Here is a 26,100-nt window from a genome sequence, read left to right on the forward strand (position 1 = left end):
AAGAGGACAAGATTAGGAGGAGGCTGTTTGAGAAGTCATTTGGGGAGTGCAGCTAGGAGGTAGCTAGATTAGCTTAGAAAACTAGTTTAAATCCTACCTGCCCAGTCACTGTGCTAAAGCTGTTGAAATAAATCAGTATGTCTGTCTCAACTACTTGGTAACTAGCCAGATACTTAATAATCAACATTTGGCACCCAACATGGAGCGGTATTTGTCATTACATGATGTCGCTCCCACTGCCCAGTTGGAAATAAATGACTGAGCCTTTTTTTTTTTTTTTTTTTTAAATAAATGCCTAGGCCACAAGCTTGGCTTGTCCCTTGACTGCTTCTTCAGATCGCCGGTTATTTCTGTTCTGTGTGTTACATGGCTGGCTACGTTCCCTTATTTCATACGTCCCTCCCTCTCAGAGTCCGTGGGCAGGATCCTTGTGTCTCTATCCCAGAGTTCATCTCTCTCTGCTGAGCTCCCACCTCATCTCCTGCCTCAGCTAACAGGCCATCAGCTTTTACTGACAGGTGATAATTCCGTACAGACACCTGTTGCTTAAATGTTAAAACATCTGCTTCTACCTTGCCCCAAATCAGGTAATGAACTCTCAGTATTTTTGGAGCTGGGAGTAAATGGAAAAATGAATGCAGCACACAAGAAACACTACAAGAAGTTCTTTGAAAAATAGTCATTTAATGTTTAAGGGAGAATAGAAATTGTGAGTACCTAAGACTGACCAGCCCCAACAAACCCTGGAAACAGGACCACCTTGGGGTTCAAAGGCCAACATTTGGCAAGCAGTCATCACTGCCTTGCCTACAACTGCCTGTAGCTTCTCATTTGCAGAGGCCAAAGGGCCCAGTAGGATCAAGGCCTACCGGGTCCCCACAACCTGCTACTTATCCCGCTGATGTCTGTACAGCAAGTTCTCAGAAGGCACACAATTCATAGTGCAAATGGAGAAAGAAGTCAGGTTACAGACTGGCTCAGAACCAGGCGGCCAGAGGTAACCCACAGCACACCAGTGGCCTTCCCTAGACATGTCAGCCAGACCTTGCTCTTCTTCAGTCTGAATACATGCGTGAGGCCCAAGGACTCCGGCTTTTTCCTTAGATTCTGGGGATACAGCCCAGGGCCTTGCACACGCTAGATGACTTCCATACCATCAGCTACATCCTACACTTGAAGAGGTGTTGACTGGATGCTCCTATCTCAACTTTTGTCAGGATTAGAGGCCTGTGCCACCTTACGAAAACCTCCTCTCAAGCCCAAAACCAACCAACGAAGCCAGGCATGGTGGTGCACACCACTAAGCCCAGCCCTTGGGAGGCAGAGGCAGGTGGATCTTTGTGAGTTCAAGACCAGCCAGGTCTACATAGCAAGTTTCAGGCCTGCAGGGCAAAACCATGTCTCAAAAAGAAAATAAAAACTGCCACCCAAAGGAAAAAACCTATAGCTGAGAAAAATTCATGGCGGCTGAAATCCTGTCTCAATGTCAAGGCTCCCAAAGGCCTGTGTCCAGGGGAGCACACTCACCCTCAGCTTCCACAGCACTCACTGGATTATAATTTTTATAGAAAATTTTATTCAACATACAACATTTTCCAGCAAAAAGGCAATATACAGGAGAGTTGGTGTACACTGCTGCTACAGAAACAAACAGAAGTAGTGGGGAGGAAGGGGAAGAAGTGTGGCTTGCTGATTCTATTCGCACTCAAAACTAGACACGCAGCTGGCATTAGCGCCAACAAAAAGGGAAACGAGGAGAGGGCTCAAATAAAGCTACGCACAGTGTCCAAGTAGGCCAAGTTCACTTGCACTCGCCGAACAGAAAATGACCTCCTCCCAGGGGCAAACAGTACAGGGTTCATTCATTAAATATACAATTTCATTTTCCATTTTTTCCTTTTTTATTTTATCTTTTTTACAAAGTCAACAGCTTACTAACCACTAGCGAGCATGCGCTCTTGCTAAAAGGCTCTCTCCTCTGTTGCTCGTCCACTCTGTCCTCACAGAAGCCTAGAGTGATTTTTCACCTGCTCAGATCATGACATTTGCTAAGAGGCAACAGAGTAAACCTTAATTGTATCTGACAATGTTCTCAGTGTACAAAAAGATCCTAGCTGTCAGGACTGTATTCAGTGCATCCACTTTGCAAATGGGCTGCTGCACAGTACTGGCTGGCGAAGTGACATGTCTATTAAAAAGACCCCAGGCAGCTGAGGAGAGGAACCCCAGGAAGGGCCAGCAATGCACACGGTGGAGGAGAGTGTTACTGATTAGGGTTGTTTCTCTGTTTTGCCTTTACAGATGCATACAGGTCACTGAAAGTCTAACTGAAGAAGAAATCGGACGAGCCTACCCATCAGCCTGACTAGCTGCGGGGCTGGTGGCAGCACCTGGCCAATCAGATACCTTGTGCCAGGGACTCACATCCTAGGAACCTCTTCTCCCCGTCATGCTGATGGTGGCCTTGCACTGTGGTTACCATAAAATAACTCTCATTGGCATCCAAGCTTTATAAAAACACCTTCATTTTGCTCAAAAAGGGCAGTCAATAGATACAGAGAAGCCAAACTGAACAGCCTCAACAAAATAAAATAACATCAGCAGCAAATCCTCTTGCTGGAGACTTCGGGTAGAGTGCACGTGCACCAAAGTTCTACGGCTGTTAAAAAGGGCACACACCCACACGCTGTCCCTTGCCTCAGACATGGGAAGGAAGTCAGTTGTGGATTTTAATTGCCTTCTCAAGGTAAGTGTAGCGACTCCTCTTTGGGGCTTTGTTGAAGTGGTCGAGCCCTAGCCAAGGCCGAGGATGAGACATGTTACCTGGCAGGGACAAAGAACAAATCATTAAGACCTCAAGGTTCTTGGCAAGTACCAGTTCAGTCACCACCTTAGGTGGCTGCTCACTCAAGCTGGAGACCAGGAGCTGTTTGGTAATGCCAAGCCAACACTGGGCTGTGTTACTTAGACCCCTTTTTTTCACAAGTCAAATGCTGAAATAGCCACAGGAGGCCTGACGCAGAGTTCGCCACCGCCTCAGCCCCATCAATGCACCATCAGCGCACAGCCAGAGCATTAATGCTTGCAGATGAACAGGGACCGGCCTCCCAGGGGCTGCACAGTTCCAAGGCCTACAATCCAAATGAAGGCCCTCTGCTGAGAGCCTCTTACCAGGCTGTGGCTCAAAGTCCTTCAAATTCACTTCATATTCATCTTCATTGATGTACTGGTGCCGGCCCATCATGACGATTGCAAATTTAAACTGGAAAACAAAAGCAAAACTCCCCCCATTATCTTCTGCTGCTCGCCAAGGCTGCCGCAGCGGCTCAGCTGCAAGTGGTAGGCGGAGGCAGAGCCAGGCTCCTAAGAGCACACACCTTCTCAAATTCCTTTTCCTGGATATCCAGCAGGCTCTGAATCCGCTTCATCACTTCTCTGAAATGCTCGCCCTGGGAAGACAAAGGACAGGTGTGCTCAGGAGACACACCCCCATCACCATCCCCATGCAGTGCTGTGTGGTAGATGCAAAGCCAGGGTTGTCGGCCCAAGCAGCTGAGACCAGCAAGTCTTTCAAAGGCACAGGCTTCTGACTCTTACCTGGTGTATTCTCAGCAAAAACGGAATTCCAAACGTCCCAAACACCTCTTTGTGAAAATGTGCCACTGTGATCAGCATCTCATTTTCCTTATCTATGTCTACCTGGTCCAAAGGTATTTCCTGGAGACACAATTGAAACACAAAGTGTGCTTATCACTTAAATTCTGAGCCGGCACTCAATGGATACATTCCCATTTAGATCCAGATGAACAGTCTCCAGGGCTCATGTGTTCACCAGACAGACTGGCACTACAAGGAGGTGACAGAAATTGGGCTGAGTGGGTATAGGAGGGTCACTGAAGTTATGGCCTGGAGGGAACTATAGGAACAGGTCTCCTTTTCCAGCAGAGTGTGAGGGGCTTCTTCTTAGATGTTTGCTTGCTCTATAGGCCCAGGGCCAGGACAGAGACCACCAAAACTCTGAGCACCACAAACCATTTTAAGCTGATCATCTTCAGTAGCTTGCTAAAGCAATGGACACTGCTGGTTCACAGTCATATTTCTACCAAAATGCCACACTCAGCTGACTCAGTCAGAAGACACTCCAGGTTTTTTGGAAGAAGCCAAAACACTTATAATTCGGTTACTATAGAAATGTCACACAGTGGTGGCACACACCTTTAATCCTAGCACCCAGGAGGCAGAGGCAACCAGATCTCTGAGTCTGAAGCTAGCCTGGTCTACACAATGAGTTCCAGGACAGTCAGGACTACACAGAGAAACCCTGCCTCAAAAAAACAAAAACAAAAACAACCACCAACCAAAACCAAATCAATCAAAAAAAGAAGAGAGAAAAAGAAAGAAAGAAAGAAAGAAAGAAAGAAAGAAAGAAAGAAAGAAAGAAAGGTCAGTGGTGCCAGGCACAGTGGTGCATAGTGGTGCATAGTGGTGCACACCTGTAGTCACAGCACTTAGGGAGGGAAAGGCAGGTGCATCTCTGTGAGTTCAATGCCAGCCTAATCTACAAAAACGAGTCCAGATCTATCCAAGACTACACAGAGAAGCCCTGTCTCGAAAAATAAAAAGAAATGTCAGTGGCTTTATTCCTATCACTGACTCAAGAGTTTCTGCCTAGACTTACTTAGTACCCACTTATCAAACTAAAGGTTTTTTTCTTTCTTTTTTTAAAAAAAATATTTTATTTAATTTTAACTTATGTGTGTTGGTGTGAGGGTGTCAGAACTTGGAGTTACAGACAGTTGTGAGCCGCCATGTGGGTGCTGGGAATTGAACCCAGGTCCTTTGGAAGAGCAGGCAGTGCTCTTAACCACTGAGCCATCTCTCCAGCCCCAAATTAAAGCTTTTAAAGACATTTGTTGATCAGTGTGATATGCACATGCCTGCCAGTGTGCACATTCAGGTCAGAGGATAATCTGCAGGAGCCAATCCCACCCACTATGTGGATTCAGGGGAATCAAACTCAGGCCATCAAGTTTTTTTTTGTTTTGGGGGGAGGAAACACTACACACCAGCTAAGCCATTTTAACTGTTCCCAAGCTAATTTTTTTTTTTAAAACTTTTATACTTGTCCTAACTATGGAGCTCAGGCTGGTGGAACTTGGTATGTAGAGCAGACTGGCCTGTCTTTACCTAATGAGTGCACCAACAACGGGGCTGGAGAAATGGCTCGGTGATTAGGAGCACTGATTCCTCTTCAGAGGACCCAGAGCCTGACTACCAGAGCTCACAGTGGCTCATTTGTGGCCCAGCTCTAGCAGATCTGACGGCCTCTTCTGGACTCTGCATGCAGCAGCACACAGACATCCATGCAGGCAACCAAATCACCAAACAAAAACAAAGTGAAAAGCGTGTTCCAGCACACTGGCCCAAATTAACTTAAAGACAAATCTCGCATAATTTCCCTGACAGGGGCTCAAGAGCAGCAGGATGAAAAGCAGCCGCCGCCACAGTTCGTGACGAGCGGGCTCTGAGTGGAGGGAGGCAATGGCCACACAAGGCCATGTGCTTGGCATCACTGTTTGTGTACTTATCAGGGTTACTCTATGCTGTGTGTATTTTTTTTTTCCCTTCATATTGCAGCATTTTTACAGCCTGGAATTGAAATGAACCTCAATTGAGAACTTTAAGACTTGATGAACAAACAACTCAAGCTACTTTATACAGCCCATGGCAGCATCCACGACAGCAAAAGACAGGCCACCGCACCCGCAGCTTCTCAGGCCAGCAAGGCGACAGTTACCTCTATTCGGAAAGTCCGACTCGTTGCAGGAGATAAACACTCTAATAGCTCATCTTCTTGATGCACACCAATAATTTTGTAGCTCACAATTTCTAGCAGCCTAAAAGAGGAAAAATTGAACAATGAAATATTTACACTCATGTAAAGATACTCAAAGATACAAGCATTGACGTGGTGACACATGTCTGTACACTCAGGAGAAGGAACGCCAGGTGAGACAAGCATAGGCTTAACTTAATTATGCTTTATGTATCATTCTTTAGTTATTGAATACAATACAGGAGGGCAGCAGGCTGAACTGTCTATTAAAATTCCTAAGAAAGCATTTTGGGAACCAAAGAGTCCCAAAGACTCCTGTCTGTGAGGCATCCATAGATACATGTCAAGACTCAGAAAAGCAAAACGTGGGGCCTAACTTTACAGTGTGGGGATACACCACAAGTCTTTCCTCTCAACCACCCAAGACGAATGGACACCACATGCCCTGGGAATCCTACTGCCCCTTTGCCACAGACATCACACCCATTTACTATGGGTAACAGCTGAAGACAAGTGGGGAGAGTGGCTTGGCTTCTACAAAATAGCACCTGCAGAGAAGATGGGGCCGTTTGGTTTCTACTTGGGTTTGGAGCCAACAGCTGCTCCACGCACCCAGCGCTCAGGGGATACTTGCCTAAGTCTCCCTGATGCTTTGTCACCGAGCTCCACGGCCTTTTTACATTCTTCTAACAGGTCCCGGACACAGCCGTGCTTGTCTGGGTATAGTGTTATTTCCTAAGTGACAAAAGGGTGTTAGTAGAGCTTTAAAGAACACAGGTTTCTGCTACAACAAACTCAAGAAGTTCAAGTTGGGAGAGGCAGGGCATCCCACCTAACAGCTCAACTGTGCATTCACACATTGTAGGAGGACCGTATCCTCCAAACCAGGACTGCCTATAGATCACAACTTTCCCAGAACTCACCCCTGCATCACCCCAAGAGCACTCCTGTTCTCAGCACCAGGAGACCAGTCCACAGAAAAGGTGCCAGTAACTCAGTAGTTCCCGCCTCATCAGTACTACATAAATCACACTACTTATGTTTCAGTTTTCTCAGTTCTGATGAAGTCAGAAGGTAACATGGTCTGGTAACCACACAAGTGTGATATTTTTGGACAGATGTGACACAGGGGAACAGCTTGGCTTTGGGCATATTCTGGGCAGGCTGTTCTCAAGTTAGGCAGGCAAAGGCTATGCATCAGTGTGAGGATGATATGGCGCTAAGCCAAGGAGCCATGAGGACACTTCAAGCTCCTGTTTCAGCTCTTGGCAAAGCTCACTTCTGGCTTTTATAGGCCTCTACCAGATGCCCATACTGAGAGTACTCTCTTTAGTTCTAGGGGACGGAAGAAAGAGATAATAGGGGCTTAATAGTGACACCTGGTAAAGATGCTTACCTCTTCCCTAAATTGGCTGTTTAACCATATACACTTAAAACTTCTTCTGTTCTCAAAGTCTGTGATTTTCATCTTAAGCTATAGAGGGGGGATAAAAAGACACCTGTTCAAATACACCCCTAAGAAAATCCAAGCCCTCCCATTACCACCTGGTTACACTGACTTGGACTCATACCTGCTGATAGTAAAGTTTCTTCGGTTGTCTTGGCTTGAAGAATTGTAGAAGATCTCTTAAAGTACCTTCATAATTATGTCTAAGAGGATTACCCGGGCCATCCCTATAACTACAAGAAAAAAAACCATATAAATAAAAAGAATTGTTTTCTGGTGTACAATACACACCAGCTGAGAAAAGCAAACATATGACTGTGCACCTACCTAGCCCACTTCTGTTCCCCAGACCTTAGGCTCTCATTGTGGCATTTAAAAATACTCTGAGAGGACAGAGCACATAAAAGTTTCTAAAGCTGCATAGGCTGGATCCAAAGAAGCATGAAGGACCAACCAAAATCTAGTCCAGCGGCAGAGGTGGTGGACAATTACTGAGCCCCGTCAGGGCCAGGTAGCTAAGACGTAAACGATGACAGATCTGTATTTCAAAACCACTTGAAATACATGCAGGCGATCTAGCTGGCAATCCAGTCAGCTGTCTTCACATGGGGCCTGGAGCAACTCAGACCGCAAAAGGGAAGGAGTAGCCAGCAAAGATCCAGAGTGACGCTCACTTACCCTTGAGACTTGAAAAACTGCAGCAACATGGGGTCTGTGTTGAGCCTCTGTGCAACTGTCTTTGCAACCTAGGAAGCAGAGAAGGAGCAGAAGAAAGGAGGTTGGCTCTCTGGGGTAAGGTGGACATTAGCTCATAAAAACTTAGGGGTCATAACTTAGTTACGTTTTTAAATTTAAATAAGTTTAAATTTAAAAAAAAAAAAAAGCAATAGGCACGGACAACCTAAATTGAAAAATCCCTAGAAATGTACTATTAGCCATACCAAAGCAATATTCTTAAATGTGTCGCCATGGAAATGACCTATTTGTGCAAGGTTTTCAATTGAACTGTGTGTATTTACATAGCACAATATGTGATAGGTTACATTAGTAACTGTATTTACACATTTATTATGTGATAATATGTTTAGTATGTAAGTGGTATTTATCTCTTTAGATTTAGTCATCATTTCTATGTTGTGGACCTTACAGTGTGGCTCACACTGGTCTTAAATCTGCTGTGCAGGGAAGTCTGAAACTCAGGATTTCTGAAGGAACTGTCTTCTTCTTATGGAAGCCATTAGACACTTTCTCTCACAAACATGTAATGCGTCTTCTAGAAAGGCTAAAGTGGCAAACAGCAATGTTTCATACCTGAAAATAATTCATCCTATTTGATAATGTAACCACAAATCCAGGGTCATTGGGGATTGTTTTATCACAGAAGATGACATCAACACGGTGGTAGAGATCTCTGAAATATTCTTTTGCAGTGGGTAATTCACTGTTATCGTTTTCAGGGTCATCCCTGGGAAGGAAAGGTTTGCAGACTGAATCAAATGTATGGCAAAAGGTGCCGTCTTTTTAGGAATCAGTGGCACCAAATGTCAAACAGTATGCTGGAAGACAGATTGCTCTCACTGGAAACTACAAGGAGTCTGCCTCTGTTTTTGTCTTGTTTTTAGAGACAGGGTTTCTCTCTGTAACAAACAGAGTCCCTGGCTGTCCTGCACTCCCTTTATAGACCAGGCTGGCCTTGGGTTTTATTTTGTTTGTAACAAGGCACAACAACAAAGGCAAGTATGTGCCTGGAGAGGTGGCTCAGAGGTTAAGAACACTTCCAGAGGACTTGGGTCCCATCCCCAACACACACATGGTGGTTGATATCAAATTCAAGCCCCAAGTGATCTTGAAACCCACTACTGGCTTCTCCTGGCAGCAGGCATGCACACTGTGCAGACACCGACAGACAAAACATTCAAACATACGCAAATATTTTAAAAAGTTAAGTATAGCTGGGTGTGGTGGCGCATGCCTTTGGTCCCAATACTCAGGAGGCAGAGGCAGGTGGATCTCTGAGTTTGAGGCCAGCCTGGTCTACAGAGAAGTCCAGGACAGCCAAGGCTGCACAGAGAAACCCTGTCTTGAACCAACCCTACCCCCAAAGCAAGAACTTATGGAGGCTCTACAGGAAGGTACTCAGAGCCAGCTGCACAACAAAGCACGTCTCCACAAATAGGCTTCTTCGAAGAGCAGCACACCTGGCCTGGTGTCTACCAGCAGCCCACACCTGTAGCTTTTGTCTACTGGGACACTACTGTTAAGCATTACTGTGTGCGTGCAGGCAGTGATCTGACTTGCTTACGGAGGGACCTTCTGAAGAAGGCCAAGCTCAAGTACTTTCAGAGAAGGAAATGGACTTATATTCTATGGAGCGGTCCCACAGGCATTTGTATGTGTCAGAGAACTTGGGCTTGAGACAGGCTCTCGCATAGCCCCAGCTGATCTAAAACATCCTCATGCCTCTACCCCCCAAGTTCTAAGATTACAGGTACTCACCACCATTATTACTAAAAGACCTTTAAGTCAATGCTTACTGCCCACAATGAGGACACTCCACTGCAGCTCAGAGCATAGCACAAATGTGTGCTGGACCTAGCGCTGACAAAAACATTTGATATGCACACAAAGAGATGGAAATTGTCAAAGATACATACTTCTGGAACACTATAATGTCACCATCCATCAGCTCATCAAGGGCTTTATCAAGAGACACGTCATAGTCCTGAATTCTCTCTGTTAAGTTCGGCTTAACTTCCTATAGAAAACGACAGCAAATGGTTACACTTAAGAACATCTTTTATGACCAGATCTCTTTATTACTTATGCCTCTTCTATATCCAAGTCCTTTCATCTACATCTTGTGTGCTTTAATTTTGAGACAAGGCCTCTTTGTTTCTTTAGGTTGGCCCTGGATTCCCATGCTCAAGCAATCCTTTTGGTCTCAGCCTCCTGAGCAGCCAGGATTCCAAGTTCATATGACCACACTTGGGTTATGCACATTTTTATTAAGTTAAAAATGGGCAAAGCGGCCAGGCGGTGGTGGCTGGCGCATGTTTTTAATCCCTGCACTCAGGAGGCAGAGGCAGGCAGATCGCTGTGAGTTCGAGGCCAGCCTGGTCTACAAAAGCGAGTCCAGGACAGTCAAGGCTACACAGAGAAACCCTGTCTCGAAAAACCAAAAATAAAAACAAACAAACAAACAAACAAATAGGAAAAGCAAGTCTCTAAGTATTCAATAATCACCAATCCTAAACAGGTAAACTTAACATATTTTAAAATGTACAACAGGGTATGGTGGGGCATACCTATGATCCAAGTACTTTGAGAAGTAGAGATAATAAGATTAGGAGGCCAGCTGGGCGTGGTGGCGCACGCCTTTAATCCCAGCACTCAGGAGGCAGAGGCAGGAGGATCATTGTGAGTTTGAGGCCAGCCTGATCTACAAAGTGAGTCTAGGACAGCCAGGGCAACACAGAGAAACCCTGTCTCAAAAAACCAAAAGATTAGGAGGCCAACGGAGTTAGATTTAAACAAGTCTGAATCCAGGCTGGGTTACATGAGACCCTTTCTCAATAAACTACAGAAACAAAACAGACTGTAATTCTCAATTAAAGCATAGAGGACCTGGTGGGTGGCCCACGTCTTTAATCCCAGCACTTTGGAAGCAGAAGGAGGTGGATCTCTGTGAGTTGGGGGCCAGCCTGATCTACAGAATGAGTTCCAGGACAGTCAGGGCTACACAGAGAAACCCTGTCAACACCCACTCTATTCAAAAAGTGAAGACATAAATCAACTACAAAGTAAGCAACAATAATTTTCAAGGTCAACAGAACCACCTCCCTCCCATGCAGAAATAATATGGTGATTACAGAGAAAAGAAAAACAAGCAAACCTCATAGAGGATAAGACTAGTATCCTGGATAAATCCTGCTCTGTCGCACATAATGGGGAGCAAGTCACCTAGAGTGAAGAAATCTGTTAAATACACAGCAGTAATGCATTAAACAAAATCTAGTCTGAAGGAAGCACAGCAAGGACTTACGTATTTTACAGGATATAGGTGTGTAGATATGCCCACAGTAATTCAAGCTCCGTGTTTTAGGATCATACATCTTCAAAAATAACATTACATCATCTACAAGTTGATGAACAGGCTGTTAGGATCCTAACCCTTAGTATAAGGTGTGAAAATGCTAACAAGTAAGCTTAGGTTAAGCGACAACCCGTCAAGGGTGAGAAGCCCCCCAGAAATAACAATGACATGAGGCTCCTTCAGGAGGGCTGATCCTGTGGTGGTAAAGGTGGGTACCACAAGTCACACCTGGACGAACCACTACAGAGGTGGCGAAGAGGATACCCAGTGCAACGGACTGAGTCCTGGACTGGGTATTGAGACCAGGATTCCCAGGGAACTGTATCTAACACAGCTGGGTGCCCTCCACAGTGACCCCCTTGTAGCAATAAACAGCTGTTCTTATGTGTAATGCAAAAGTCAGGTAGCTGTGTGGGGCAGCCACATGATTGCTCCAGTACTGCTTCACACAGGCCGGGAGGCCCTAAGGTGAACTATCGGCCAAGTGACCTAGCACGTGCCCGCAACCCAACTAACCATCTGACCAGAATAATAAACACAAGCCAGGAGCCAAGACCACAGCAGCACTGATGTGTGCTCCCTCTCACAGGTGGCTTCCTTAGGAGCCCGCAACATGGAAGGGACTGAATGAGTAACGTGGCGGCAGCAGGAGATCTTTCTCCAAGGGAAGAAAGGTTCAGCCCTCTGCTGAGATCAATGAGGGCCACTCCAAGCCTACTGACTGCTCTGTAAGTAGCAGGCAGCTCGTGGGCACTTACGATCTTTATCAAACTTGGGCAATGTTGCTCCACTAGCAGCCAGCTCAGGATCAACTGTTTCCAGGAATATTGTCCAAGGGTTTTCATTATCACTCAGTTCAATCATCTATTTCCAAAAGAGATGCTGATTTTAGAAGGTTGCAATCGCTTAGGTGACAGGGCGACAACTATACTTGAGTAGTGCAGAGCATGTCCAGCTCTACTGAACGCAACCCAAAGGGACACAAGGCTGTTAACTGCAGGACAAGAGCCTCCCGCAGAGTTTCACACGAGATACCCGAGGATCTACCAACAATATTTACTGTTTTATTGCCGTCAGCTTCATTATCTAACATTGCTGGCCGCTTTGTTCCATTACTCCTTGCTTGCATAGGCCATAATCGAATTTGATCTTGTGGAAACCCCTGGAAAAAAAAAACCCCAAAAGCATATATAAACGACAAGCCTATATTCCTGCATCAATGTAATGCTTTTGTGAGTAAAAGGGGATAGGCTCAAACTTAACTTTTGTCCCATGGCTGGGACAATTTGTGACTCTGATTTCTACAAAGTTCACTACACTCACTCCAGGGCTCAGCTCAAAAACTGGTGGTGGCAGCAGTACAAGAGTTCCCCACAAGCCCCTTCTCCAAGATCTGCTATAAGGCTAGCTTTGGGGACCGAAGGAAGCAGATTCTGAGAATACTCTGATAACAGCTAAGGAGCTCAGCTCAACATTTCCTTCTCAGGCTGGGCCCAGACACAGTGACCACCCAAGGCAGCAGATCTCTCCCGCTGTCAGGTGTAAGCAGAGGAGCTATACTCACCATGGTCTGGGAGAGGCTCTGAACAAACTCAGCCAGGGAGGAGTTCTTCAGAACCTTGAACACGGTGTACTTTACTTTCTCTTCATCGTACATGTCATTTCCTTGGTGGCCACAAAACTGGTCCTCTGCGACTATCTGAAGGCACACAGAGCCAAGCTTACAACCAGTGAGACATGACACCCTGAACTCAAATCTCAAAAGGCTTCAACCACTTGCCTCACCACCTACAGTGAAGGCCCCCGAAGCCACACCAGAATGTTCTGAGCTACTGAGAACAGACAACATAGGCCCACTGCACTACAAACACAGGTGTCTTCCTGGCCCGAGGCTGACCTGCACTTGCATGTAGAGATGGGCTTCCTGGCGTTCCTTCCGCTTCTGCGCCTCGATCCTTTTCTCTTCTTGCAATCGTTCCACCAACTGCTGAGGAATATCATGGTCGGTGACAGCTTGTAACACTTCACCTGCAGGACAAATGTACCTTCTTTCACCTGGTGCTGACTCTGCTTTCCCCTCGTTACAAGGGCCTCATTTTAGGCCTTCACTAACAAAATAACCTAAAAATGTGGAAGGACCTGGACCACACATCCATTTCAAAGCCTATAACCCAGTGCAGCTTGCTTTTAGATGATGGGGATAGACAGAATAAGAAAAAGGGGGAAAGGCTTTGGGCAGGCAACATGGCTGGGTCCACCCTGCCTTATGGTAAGGAAAGTCAAGGCCATAAGGGGTTCTTTGCAGAACTACGTCAATGTGCCAAAGTAAGTGTAACACAAGCCTCTGGTACTTACTTAGCTTTGATTCCCTGATGTACACTAACATATAGGCATTTGTGCAGTGTCGAACAGATAGGTCGTCGTCGTGACCCCCGTAATTGTGCTCAATAGCTTCTTCTTTAGTACACCTGGATACCACATCATCATCAAATTTACACCACTGGAGGGAAAGCAGACAGATGTGAATAGACACAGCACTAAAGGCAGTGCTGGGCAGACACCCTCCTACAGAGTATTTCTTGTTCATAAATTTGCAGGAAGAACCCTGTGCCCACTGGTACTGTTTGTTACCTATTCAAATAGACTGTTTTCCAACTTTGGAACAATCATCAGCATCGCACCAACCAACCCTTTGGAGAATTAGCATGCACAGAATGCAACTCAATAGGACATCTTAATTTTAAATAGCATAACCCCATAATGCTGTGCAAGCTTCTGACAAAATTATACAATAATGATCTTCCCAATTTGTCTTAGCTATAATGCCTAAACCAAAAAAGTTATCTATAATGAAAACCTTTGCCACATGGCATTACACTTGGGGTTGGTTCCCACGGTTATGAAGATGGCAGGTGCCGCACCACAGACGGTGAGGGATGAAGGATATGGCCTGATGCAATGAAGCCGCCCCATCCAGCCAGGAAAACTGCTGAGGTCAGCATTTGTCAGTTGTATGAGAAGGAGATTCTGTGACGTTAATCTCTAGCACTAATACTCACATACGAATGTGCCCTCTACCTTCACATTGTTGAAAATTAGACAAGAAAACAGTACTTTTGCCACGAAAAAACACAAGCATTCAAGTTCTAGGAAGGACTCCACTACACTCATGAAGCATGACCTAGAACACCAGCACTTACCTTGCCATCCCCTTTGGGGTTTAGGTAAACCACGTAGTGTCCACCATGATTATCTCCACTGTGAACCAGGACTGCATGGAGAATATAATTTGCTGGGTCCTTGGGGTCTGTTTTTTGCAAAAATTCATCAAGTGGTAATTGTTCTGGAAACTCAAACCTATTCAAAATATTAAAAAAACAAAAAAAACACAAAAAAACTCAATACTGATTTACATGCAAAACATGGTGTCCATTAGAGCTTTGTTATGAACTCTTATAATTAACTGTTCATCGTTAATCATAAATTATGGACATAAATTTCGGATGACTCTGAAAGCTCTTGAAGCTACTTCTGAAAGAGTACCTACTTACCAGAAAAAATGATTTATGTCAATTTAAAGTTGAGAGAAAATTTAGAGAGCACTCAGATACTAACAGGTTCAAGTTCAAAGTGTAAATTTACATTGAACTCTGTGTGTGTGTGTGTGTGTGTGTACACGTACGTACATACACCTAAGGCATTCATGACACCTTGATGTTAAGGAACAAGAACGAGCTTATCGGGAGAGAAGGTGTGTGTGGAAACATCTTTCCTCTTAGATTTTATGAGCATATTGCATTTGACACAGTCCTAAAGTATTAGCTGCTGCTGCTTCTTCTTCTTTTTGATTTTCAAAACAGGGTTTCTGTGTGTAGCCTTGGCTGTTCTAGACTCACTTTGTAGACCAGGCTGGCCTTGAAGTCACAGAGATCTGCCTGCCTCTGCCTCCCAAGTGCTAGGATTAAAGGCGTGCACCACCACACCCGGCTAAGTACTAGCTTCTTAACTTGTGACTAGTTTGCCAGATCTCAGAGGGTTGGTTGGATACAGCCTCACTACCTTGGGACAGTGGGCCCACTTGCTGAAAATGTCCAACCTGGACATAAGAAAATCTCACTTTTTAAAAGATCAGTGGCAACAATTCCATTAAAAACAGGAAGAAAAAAATGTGGTGTACAGAAAAGATGTTGGAAAACACAGGCAGGTGAGCACACATTCTGTGAAAATAATTTAATTTGGTCACTCTACCTCAAAAGTAAATGGTTACTAACCATCACCTGTCCTACTCAAACTTGATGTTCAAACTAACCAGAGTAAAATTGTGTATACAAACTCAGATAAACCACACGCAGTGGAGGCAGAGGCATAGATCTCTGAGAGGCCGCCCTGGTCTAAAGACTGAGTTCCAAAACTGCCACGGCTGTCACACAGAGGAACCCTGTCTTGAAAGAAGACAAAAGGATAAAGCCCAGGGCTTCATACCCTGCTACTCTATATCCATTTAGGGATGGAAACACATACCTAAATCCTGCAATCTGTTGTCTTAAAAATATGGAAAGGAAACTATAATGACTATTTCATCATTCTTGAAAATTCTAGCACATTCTAAAAGCTAAAGCAAAAACCAAAACATAGTTTGTAGTCAATCTGCATTTAGTCAAAATCTAAATAAAGCAATAGAAAAGCTAAATACAAACTCTGACCTCATGAGAAAACCCTGCCCTTTGCCTTCAATGTGGCACAGCAGAGAGCTGGAGTAAAAGGCAGTGTATCCCTGAGAGGGACCATCAGCTGAAAACAACCGTCCATTAGATGACAGCTCTACTCTTACAAGACCAAGGACCCAATACATAGGAGGAAAAGAGAGTAGAGACAGCACAGCACAGAGCACACCAAGCCCTTCAAACCCTCCCCATTACCTGTCATTGATCTTGATGTTTTGGTCCGTCTGAGGGTCATACATAAACCTCATCAGCTGCAGGTGTAACACTGGTGGCAGTGTTAGGAATTTCACACCCTTCTCTGCTTCCTAGCAGTTGAGAAGAAATGGTGAATTTAGCTCACTTCTACTTATTTTTTTATTTTGGAGACATGGTCTCACTTTTATAAACTTTCAACTTCCAATGTAATCCTCCTACCTCTGCCTAAGTTATCACACCAGGTTTTACCAGTCTTTTTGTTTTTTGATATATAGTTTCACTACATCACCTTGCTATGTAGATCAGATTGGCATGGAACTCAAGAGATCCACTGCCTCTATCTACCAAATACTGCGACTATAGACAGGTGTTCGACATCACATCCAGCTTTATGTTTCTTAAAGCTGGGGAGACAGCTCAAGAGTTTAAGATAATTGCCCCTCAAGGGTGACAGGTCTGTGCTCCATGGAATCTACATCAAGATGGAAGGAAAGACCGTGTCCACAAAGTTGATGACCTCTGACCTCCAAACATGTCTTCGCACATGAAATTACAAGAAGACACCATAAAGGATATACTTAGGGACTTATAGTGATAAAGGTGAGGAGTGCCTCAAGTGTAAGTCTACAATGTGTGGGAGATTACATCCTCACCTGGACAACCAGCAGAGGAACAGGGGTTATTTAAAGGCCACTTATTACATGAAATATTACAGTCATTAAGCACTAAGAAAAATAGGAAACCACAGAAAAATTATTAAGAATAAAACTGTTTTGAGGCCAGCCTGGCCTACAGAGTAAGTACAGAGCCAAAAAAAACCACACAAAACAACAACAACAACAACAACAAAAAACCCCACACACAAAAACCAACCAAAACAGGGGCTGGAGAGAAGGCTCAGAGGCTAAGAGCACTAGCTGTTCTTCCAAGGGTCTTGAGTTCAATTCCCAGCAACCACATGGTGGCTTACAACCATCTACAATGAGATCTGGTGCCCTCTTCTGGCCTGCTGGCTCATATACAGGCAGAATACTGTATGAATAATAATAAATAAATCTTAAAAAAAAAAAGAAAAAAAAAAAAAGCAGGCCAGGCGGTGGTGGCACACGCCTTTAATCCCAGCACTCAGGAGGCAGAGGCAAGTGGATAGCTGTGAGTTTGAGGCCAGCCTGGTCTACAATGCAAGTCCAGGACAGCCAAAGCTACACAGAGAAACCCTGTCTTGAAAAACCAAAAAACCCAACAACAAACCATGGTCAAAGTTAAGTGAAAGGGGGTATGCTATAGAAACCCCAATAAAAACAAGCAGAAATGTATAGGCAAGAAGGATTTGAAGTAAATGACCCTTTCCCCTGAATGCTGGAGCACAGGCTCAGTGCTCACAATGCTCAGCCTTAATTCTCACTAGCACCTCAACTCCTCCCCTGATCTTCACTTTCAAGCCCAATAACAGCTGGAAACCTGAAAAACCTATATGGCAACATTAGTTGTAATATAGAAAGATACTGGAAATAGGGCTACCTCATGAAAGAAAAAAGCAGAGGCTCAGGCACCTACTACACACGAGAAAGAAAGAGTGAGAGTGCTCCATTCCCACCCTTCCCTCAAGTGAGCACTCTGCACTGCTTACTCAACACCCAGGGTGGAAAAGAGCTGACTGCGGTGCTCCTTAAGCACTCCTCACAGCTCTCACTATTACATGTAGCGAAGCCGTCAGTGTCTAAACCAGCAAAAAAACAGAGCCATGGTACCATGAGTTACAAAGCTGGCGGCCCTGGTACGCGCTCTGAAAACAAGACTCTAGATTACTGCATGTGGCTGGCCCACCTGACTAGCAACCACAGCTCAGTTCTCCACTGCACCATGGACAGGTCACTTGTTTCACCCCCAGTTCCTTAGGGTCTAAAAGACTATTGCTTAGAAAAGTAAAATAATGGCATCTAAAGATGAGAACTCGGTATGGTAGCACATGCCTTTAGTCCCAGCAAATTTACCAGAGAGGCAAAGGCAGGTAGACTTCTGAGTTTGAGAGCAACTTGATCTGCAAAGCAGATTCCAGGACACAGAGTAAACCTTATATCAGGAAGGAAGAAAGGAAGGAGGGAGGGAGGAAAGCAAAAAAAGGAAGAGAAGGAGGGAGCGAGGGAGGAGAAGAGAAAGAGAAAAAGAAAGGAGGGAGGTAAAGGAAAGAAAGGAAGGAAACAGTAACAACCAAGAACTTTTTCTGATAAGAAAATCAGGAATGGCCGGGCGTGGTGGCACACGCCTTTAATCCCAGCACTCGGGAGACAGAGGCAGGTGTGATCTATCAACTGGACAGCCAAGGCTAACACAGAGAGACCCAGTCTCGAAACCCCCACCCCCCAAAGAACTGCTCTAATGAGGAACAAAACAAGATGGCAAGTCTCAGCACATCTCACCCACTGTGCTGGCTGCACTTCTTTATCAAGCAACCCTCCACCTCAGGAGACCACTCAAAGAGAGATCTGCTGAAGGAGGCAGAGGCAGGAGGATCACCGATAGCCTGGACTACACATTTTAGCCAAGCAGTGGTGGCGCACGCCTTTAATCCCAGCACTTGGGAGGCAGAGGCAGGTGGATCACAGTGAGTTCAAGGCCAGCCTGGTTTACAAAGTGAGTCCACGACAGCCAGGGATACACAGGGAAGCCCTGTCTTGAAAAGCAAAAACAAACACAAAAACAAAACAAACAAACAAAACCCCAAGTGCACAAGAGAGACCCCACGGACAGTGCTGGTCAGTGGCTGGGCACAGGAGGTTACCTGAAGGCCGTGCTCCCCAGCGTCGTATTTGTTGTCGCCATCTAGTTGTTCTACTGCCACATAATCCACAAACGACTCAAATACTTAAAAAGAAACACGAAGGGTAGGTCAACCGGGATGACTGATGAAACGCAAGCACACAATATGAACGTGGGTATAAATTATGTTTATTAACTATTGAGGACTCCCAGTAGAGTATGTGACTGCAACTATGAAGAGCAGCCTCACTGTCTACTGAACACAGTGACACAGGCCACTGCACCTTCCCTGGTGGTCCTCAAGATGCTGATGGCCATCTCCAGGGCAGTAAGATAGCAGAATACAAGGGAAACTCAATTTTGAAATGAAATCAGAAGAACCAGAGCAAAGATGGGACCTGCAAGGGGCAGAGCAGGTCAGCTCTGGCGTCTTGACACACCCCTGTTGTAGTTGGACCACACACAATTATAATAGTGACAACAAACAGCAAACACTAATACAATGATTTCACTAAAATCAGGTGTCATTAAACAAATGGCAACACTAGGAGTAACAGAAGGCCAGCCACAGGGGATGGAGTAACACAACTGGGCGTCAGTAAGGTTAGCAGTTACACTGAAGGCAACAGGTAGTGTGAGGCAGGGCTCCTGAGAGAAAGGAACAGAGGAGAGCCAAGATTAACAATGAGTAAAATACTTCATTCTGGGGAAAAAAAGAAAAAGCTTCATTCTGAGGAAAATGAAGCTGAAGGCAAGGAGGCTGTAACACCAAAGGAGACACGGACAGAACGTGGCTGGTGGGAACACAGGATGTGGAGAGCGGTACGATGGCTGGTAAATACTGATGCAGACCATCGGAAAAACAACACAATGCACTGGAATCAGGAACTACAGGTTAATGACGGGGGTGGGTGGGGAGGACCACTCGAGAAAGGAAAAAGGGTCTCAACACCAAGACAGTAGTACAATACAAAACAAGCAAAAACGGCCTGCCAATCTTAAACCTATGCCCAGGAAAAATTCATCCACAACAGTGAAGGCTAATTTTATATAGGCTTTAAAATGAAATATGCAGAATCACTTTTTTTTTTTAAAGGTTTTTCAAGACAGGGTTTCTCTATGTAACAGGCCTAGCTGTCCTGGCCTCAAACTCACAGCGATCCTCCCGCCTCTGCCTCCCAAGTGCTGGGATTAGAATCACTTTTATATTGGCTTTAGTTCTATGCAAAAGCATGTACACTGATTACTAAACTTAATGTTATCAGTCCATACAAAGAAATAAATGAGGTTGAGCCACCTCATCAAAAATGCAAGCAGAAGCCAGGTGGTGGTGGCACATGCCTTTAATCCCAGCACTCGGGAGGCAGAAGCAGGTGGATTACTGTGAGTTCAAGGCCAGCTTGGTCTACAAAGGGAGTCCAGGACAATCAAGGCTACACAGAGAAACTGTCTGGGGGGAGAGGGGGGTCCCTAAAATGGAACCAGCCACTGTTCCAGTGAGGAACATACCTGATGCACACATGAACATGATCCTTAAACAAAAGTCATCAGACTAGAGCAAAGCTGGCCTCTGAGGGGATGAGGGGAGCCAGGGACTAACTGGGCAGGCCACTAGATGGCTCTGGGCAGCCAGACCCCTTTACAGCTCTAACTGTTTGATGGGGTAGAAGCAGATATTCACCCAGTGAGCTGAGTACTTAAAATTTCACTCCCTCCATCTACCCTTCATTATAAAACAGTCACTGTATAAACTGAGACACTGAGGTAGAGCAGCAATGATTAAAAGCTTATGAAGTATAGAAACAAAACTTACTGTTTTTCTTTCCTTTTATACTTAGCTGGATATCATAATAATCTTCTCTCCTATCAGAACGGTAGTCTACTTCTTTGCACTGAATGTAAGACTGTAAGAACAAACAGAAAGCAGCTTCAGGGTTGGTCATCAAGTCTACGTGTATAGTCTTTCAAAGCCATTCTTTGAAACTAATGCTCACATACCACCATTTTGCCTCTGAATAATTTTGGAATGGTGCCTTCTACACACGTGCCTTTCATCTTATTTTCCACATTATCAAGCAACTGAAAAAGAAGAGTTGGGCAATTGAAAAAAAATTATACTCGAGCCATACATAGTAATTTAACACATGGAAAGGTCAACAGTCAAAGAATTTCTAGACTATAAAAATATCACCTTTGGCATGCAATTATAAAAAAACATACAAATCTTTCTTGGCTGGATTTTGTTGCTTTTACAAAAAAAAATCTACATGCAATAGTTGAGGTTAACCTTTTATACAGTCTTTTGAATGAATTAGTAATCTGTAGTGCCTTTAGAAGCATTTTTTATATTTATTTTACCTCTGTGGAAAAGCATGTAAATTGATCACTAAACTTAACTCGTAATGGTCCACACCAAGAGATTAATGAGGTTGAGCCTGTCAACAGGATTGACTGGTTTGTCCATGGATATTTAATGAACTGATTCAATCCAGCTAGTGCTGCAAAAAAGAAAACACACCTTGCCCAGCCAATCACCTTGAACAGACATTCCACGTCTGCATGAACACCCATCTAGTGACTAACAACGTTGGGGACGGGCAATGGCACAGAGGCCCCAGGGGGGGTGGGTGTGGGTACAGAAGGGTTACTAAGCAGCAGCAAACAGCACCACTTTGCAGTGAATGTGGCTGCCTAAGCCAATGTATCTCTTGCTTTGTGGCTCCTGTGCTCAGTCAACTAATAAGAAACCCACTACTTACAGCTACAACTATCCAGCCTTCCCCAGCAAGTCAAGTTCTACCGACTCACAGTGCTTCCCACTGTTTACAAGTAGATAAGCCCTAAACCAGGCATGGTGGTGCATGTCTGAACCCAGCACTCCTCACCCTGGCCTACACATCAGTCCTAAGCCACAGTAAGTGGTCTGATTAGATATAGAAGTTTTACTTGGTAAAGACCTCTAGCATTGCCTCAAAGATTCACTCTAACATCCAAACAGTTACTGCTTGAAACTTACCACTCGACAAAGCTCTTGAACATCATGTTGCATGAAGCTATCTAAAGTTTCCCACCTTTCAAAAAGAAAACATGTATCTACATTTCAATTTCTGCATTTCGAAGGAGTAATTAAGACATCTAGATTGTAAACTAAGTTGAGCCAACTACTACCCTCAAATTCAGTGGGTATCTCTGATTGTCGTTAAATCAAGGATTAAACTGAATTTTATCAGCAGTCGGCAAGACATTTTAACTTCTGTTTTCTAAAATCTTACCTAGAAGTTGGTATCTACAAGTTACATATACATATATTTCAAAGCTATACACGTCCCTTTGCTAAAAAATAAAGTAGCAAAATCTTTGATCTTTGAAGAAAAATTCTACGCCAAGGCTATGCTCAATGAGGGAAACTATAAAAACTCTGGGATAGCTGTAAGCCTGCCTGAACTTGATGCCATTTCACTCCTGTCTCCACTCTTGTCCCTTACACAGAAGGCAGATGGAGATGGATTGCTGATACATACCCAAATGACTTTGTGAGCTTTTTTGTTCCTACGGGCTTATCGCTGTGCTGTAATTCATAGAACACTCTTTGTAATGCTAGAGGGACGCTTTTAGATGAATCATCGCCCTCTGTTGGCATCATGTACACAGCCTAAAAGAATTGATTTAGAAGTGTTTAATTTTACGTAAAAATATCATTTCTAGTATCATAAGGAGTAAAGCAATTTGCTAGGGGCTCTCAACTCTGCCCAAGTTTGAAAACCATCAAATGTCTGTAGAGACAATTCAGAAAACACAAAACAGAATGCAAACAAACAAACAAACAAAAAACAACAACAACAACAACAACAAAAATTAAGTCATCTACAGCTCACCACCCAGGCAAAAAACTCATTCATGGTATGCTCCTGGGACAGTACAAGTTTAACCTGCCATCATTAATGAACAAACAGAAGTGATGGAATGTAGACTGTGCTCAGCTGCCACTCCACACAATCCCACCTCAGAAGCCACCTGTCTGGCAAAAGCGTGCAAATGAGGCACTGAAAGAGTCTAACTACAAGTCCCTTGGTCCTGTGCAGCTACAGCCTGCCTGCAGACACCCTCAGGTCAGAAAAGCACCACCCTCCATCATTAGATTCAAACTGTTCCTATGAATCTATGTAAACATAGGTCCCAGCTACTAGGAAGCTGAGGTGGGAGGACCACAAAGACTACTGAGTGAGTTTAAAGCCACTAGCAAAGTATTAAGCTCCTCCCTCCTCCAGAACTTTGTTCTTTAAAGAGGGTGTGGGGCAGGGCGTGGTGCCACATATCTTTAACCCCAGCACTCTACCCAGACTAGGCAGGCAGATCTCTCTGGCCAGCATGTCAGCTCCAAGAGAGCCAGTTCTATCTCTAAACAAACAAACAGGGAGGGTGAAGGGAGCCTGAGAATATAACTTAGAGGTCTAAACATTAGTTCTAGGATCAATTAATTGTTATCATTATGGTGTTTGTATTTCTAAAGCTGATTACCTAAGCTAGTTCAAGAGCAGGTATCCCCAACCCAGGCAGCCTGGCAGGGCCTCCCTACAGAAAAAGGACTGTAGTCTGGGGAGGGGAAGGGAACATCTGCTGTTTACTTTTTTTTGACCTTTGACATACCTTCCAGAACAGAAGGCAGAACGCTGGTGAGAGGAATACTATTCATTTACCTTTCGTAGTTGATTGGTGAAGAACAAAGTCTGTAGCAAGCTATTCATGTAGCACGTCGCTCCCTGATTCTTTAAGCCAACGTAGCCAGTATGCTTCTTGGAATCCCACCTGAAAGATAATCCAAGCTTGAAGGTCCCCTGCAAGGACATCTTCTGGTTTGTACAATACATGAGGGTCAGTTTGCACCTGACATGTGTGTGTGTGAGTGTCTGTCTCATGCCATTACCTGTTGTTTTCTAACATCCTGACAAAGGAATACTTTCCACACACCATTCCTCCACGTACCACACTGTGGGAAGTGAGGCCTGACTGCACATCACACAGATCCTTTCTTTGCCATGACTATTCAAGCTCGGTTTCAGCATCCATTGTCTGCTAAGTCGTCTGTCCCATCCCACCCACCCAACCCCCCTTGCACCGAGTGCGGCTAATCACACACACACATTAGGAATTCACGTGTTCGATCAGTGAGACATGGACACGGCTGAACATTCCACTCAACTCCACCCCCACACCCCACCCCACCCCGGCCAATTCTACAGAAACATATTCAGGAGCAAGTCAGGAATGTCTATTTTGAAGTTTTAGAACGCACTTCTAAACTCCAAAGGCCTTTTCACTTTGTTATGCTATTTGGATGGCTACCTAGAACGGGTAGTCTGAGCTGTGTCCCAGATATCTTCAACCCAGGAAGAAATCCACTGGGAAAACAGAAAACTACCACCACTTCCACCCAACCTCTCTCCTCTATTACTAACAACAATATGAACCAACACCACCAGCAAGGATGACAGCTACTACACAGTTCCAGAGCCTGGCCTACAGTCCAGATTAGAACCCCACACTTTAAAAGGCACTGGAGCTGTCGGCAGTGCTCAGATGTTTCCTGTGACAGCATTTCACACCTGTGCAGTCTTCAAAATAAAAGCACAAAGGGTTAACCAACAGGTGTGAAGCAGGCGGCTGCGATGCAGAGTGTTGGGGAAACTCAAGAGGGCAGGCTTACAGGGTCAGCACACCTCTTAAACATATGCTAACGCTTATTGATACAGTACAGCAGTGCCCAACTCAACAAAAACTTACGCAACTCCATGGGGAGCATCCGCCTGGACAAACACTTCAAAGGTGACTTTGTCATCGTCTATAAATCCTTTCTCAGGATCAGTCACTTCCTGTAAAATAAAAATATCCAACTCACTTAAGAACACAAGCAACTACCGTCTCTGCACTCCATAAAGCACTACTTCAAATTTTCATGAAGCACTACTTTAAAATGTTTGCCCAACTTTACTCTAGTTTGAAAGTGGTTTGTTTTGTTTTAAGCATGGCCACGGGGGAACTTATCAAAGGTGTTCAGGGCTTAGTGCCATAGCCTGGGTGAGCCGCTGAGGTTCTGAAGTACTCTGACTAGAGAACCACATGCCAAGAAACCCCACTGGCCACTACCACTGCAGAAAGGGGCCCAAGAGTACTGTGTCTTCTCAAGGAGTATCAGTCTCCGAGGAAGGACTTCCAATGTGTGATTAATATGCATGCTTTTGAGGGATGCTTAATAGGTCTGCTGCTCCACCGTGCCCCATAGCTCACAAACGCCTCACTCCAACCCCAAAGAATCTGACACCACTGCCGCCCCCCACCCCCAACTGCTGCGGCACCCTCACACACAGATACAAACAAGGAGCTTTGGGGAGATATTTTAACAATTCCTACTTGACACCAGGCAGTGGTGGTGCACACCTATAATCCCAGCACTCAGAATACTCAGGAGGCAGAGGCAGAGGATCTGAGTTGAGGCCAGCCTAGTCTACCTAGTGCGTTCTGAATTCATGGACCTGAGTTCAATCCACAGAGCCCACATACATGTGCCACACATGGCATATGTGTGCCCAGACTCAGTTCTTTCCACACGTACATACACAGAAGAGAATCAAGTTTGCATACCATGCACACACAGGATACTAAGTGAATCCTTATACACTTAACACCAGAAAGCCACACCAACTACCAGGTATCTGCTCAACTCATAAAGCAGGATTTTTGAAGAATGAAAGAACAAACTAGCAACAACAGTGGCTAAGTTGAGACTAATTACTCTATCACTTACACTCCAGGCCATAAAATTAGAGAATCCCCAGTCGTTTTCCTTGTGGAAGAACAAGTGACTGATTCGACGGCTGAATGATTTGTCATCATCCCTGTAATTTATTATCTTCAGCACTGCTTGTGCATGACAGGACCACGACCTATGAGGGGAGGGGGAAAATCACCCAAGCCTTAGTTGACATATTTAACTGAGAATCACACATTTTTAAAACATCAAAAACGAGCACACAAAAATCTACCTTGG

General features: G+C 44.7%; 1 protein-coding gene across 4 annotated transcripts in view; it reads right to left on the bottom strand.

The window, feature by feature from the left end:
- Positions 1–1,553: 1,553 nt before the first annotated feature.
- The window catches only part of USP7 (ubiquitin specific peptidase 7), a 72,358-nt gene continuing 47,811 nt past the window's right edge, over positions 1,554–26,100 (bottom strand). For all 4 annotated transcript variants that reach the window (XM_084763144.1, XM_084763143.1, XM_084763145.1 and 1 more), the window contains 28 exons: positions 25,858–25,996; positions 24,837–24,925; positions 23,753–23,861; positions 22,577–22,707; positions 22,072–22,126; positions 21,054–21,134; positions 20,869–20,959; positions 19,078–19,160; positions 16,296–16,405; positions 14,577–14,733; positions 13,732–13,876; positions 13,274–13,404; positions 12,941–13,075; positions 12,437–12,538; positions 12,135–12,240; positions 11,326–11,418; positions 11,176–11,243; positions 9,938–10,038; positions 8,595–8,748; positions 7,962–8,029; positions 7,408–7,516; positions 7,233–7,310; positions 6,471–6,571; positions 5,798–5,897; positions 3,598–3,717; positions 3,378–3,449; positions 3,172–3,262; positions 1,554–2,823 (listed from right to left, as the gene is read on the bottom strand). In XM_084763144.1, the coding sequence (XP_084619270.1) occupies positions 2,717–2,823; positions 3,172–3,262; positions 3,378–3,449; positions 3,598–3,717; positions 5,798–5,897; positions 6,471–6,571; positions 7,233–7,310; positions 7,408–7,516; positions 7,962–8,029; positions 8,595–8,748; positions 9,938–10,038; positions 11,176–11,243; positions 11,326–11,418; positions 12,135–12,240; positions 12,437–12,538; positions 12,941–13,075; positions 13,274–13,404; positions 13,732–13,876; positions 14,577–14,733; positions 16,296–16,405; positions 19,078–19,160; positions 20,869–20,959; positions 21,054–21,134; positions 22,072–22,126; positions 22,577–22,707; positions 23,753–23,861; positions 24,837–24,925; positions 25,858–25,996 (2,926 nt within the window). In that variant the 3' untranslated portion in view covers positions 1,554–2,716. The remainder of the gene's footprint in view (positions 2,824–3,171; positions 3,263–3,377; positions 3,450–3,597; positions 3,718–5,797; positions 5,898–6,470; positions 6,572–7,232; positions 7,311–7,407; positions 7,517–7,961; positions 8,030–8,594; positions 8,749–9,937; positions 10,039–11,175; positions 11,244–11,325; positions 11,419–12,134; positions 12,241–12,436; positions 12,539–12,940; positions 13,076–13,273; positions 13,405–13,731; positions 13,877–14,576; positions 14,734–16,295; positions 16,406–19,077; positions 19,161–20,868; positions 20,960–21,053; positions 21,135–22,071; positions 22,127–22,576; positions 22,708–23,752; positions 23,862–24,836; positions 24,926–25,857; positions 25,997–26,100) is intronic.

This window comes from Acomys minous (assembly GCF_964271855.1).
Source record: "Acomys minous genome assembly, chromosome: 16".
Lineage (NCBI taxonomy): Eukaryota > Metazoa > Chordata > Mammalia > Rodentia > Muridae > Acomys > Acomys minous.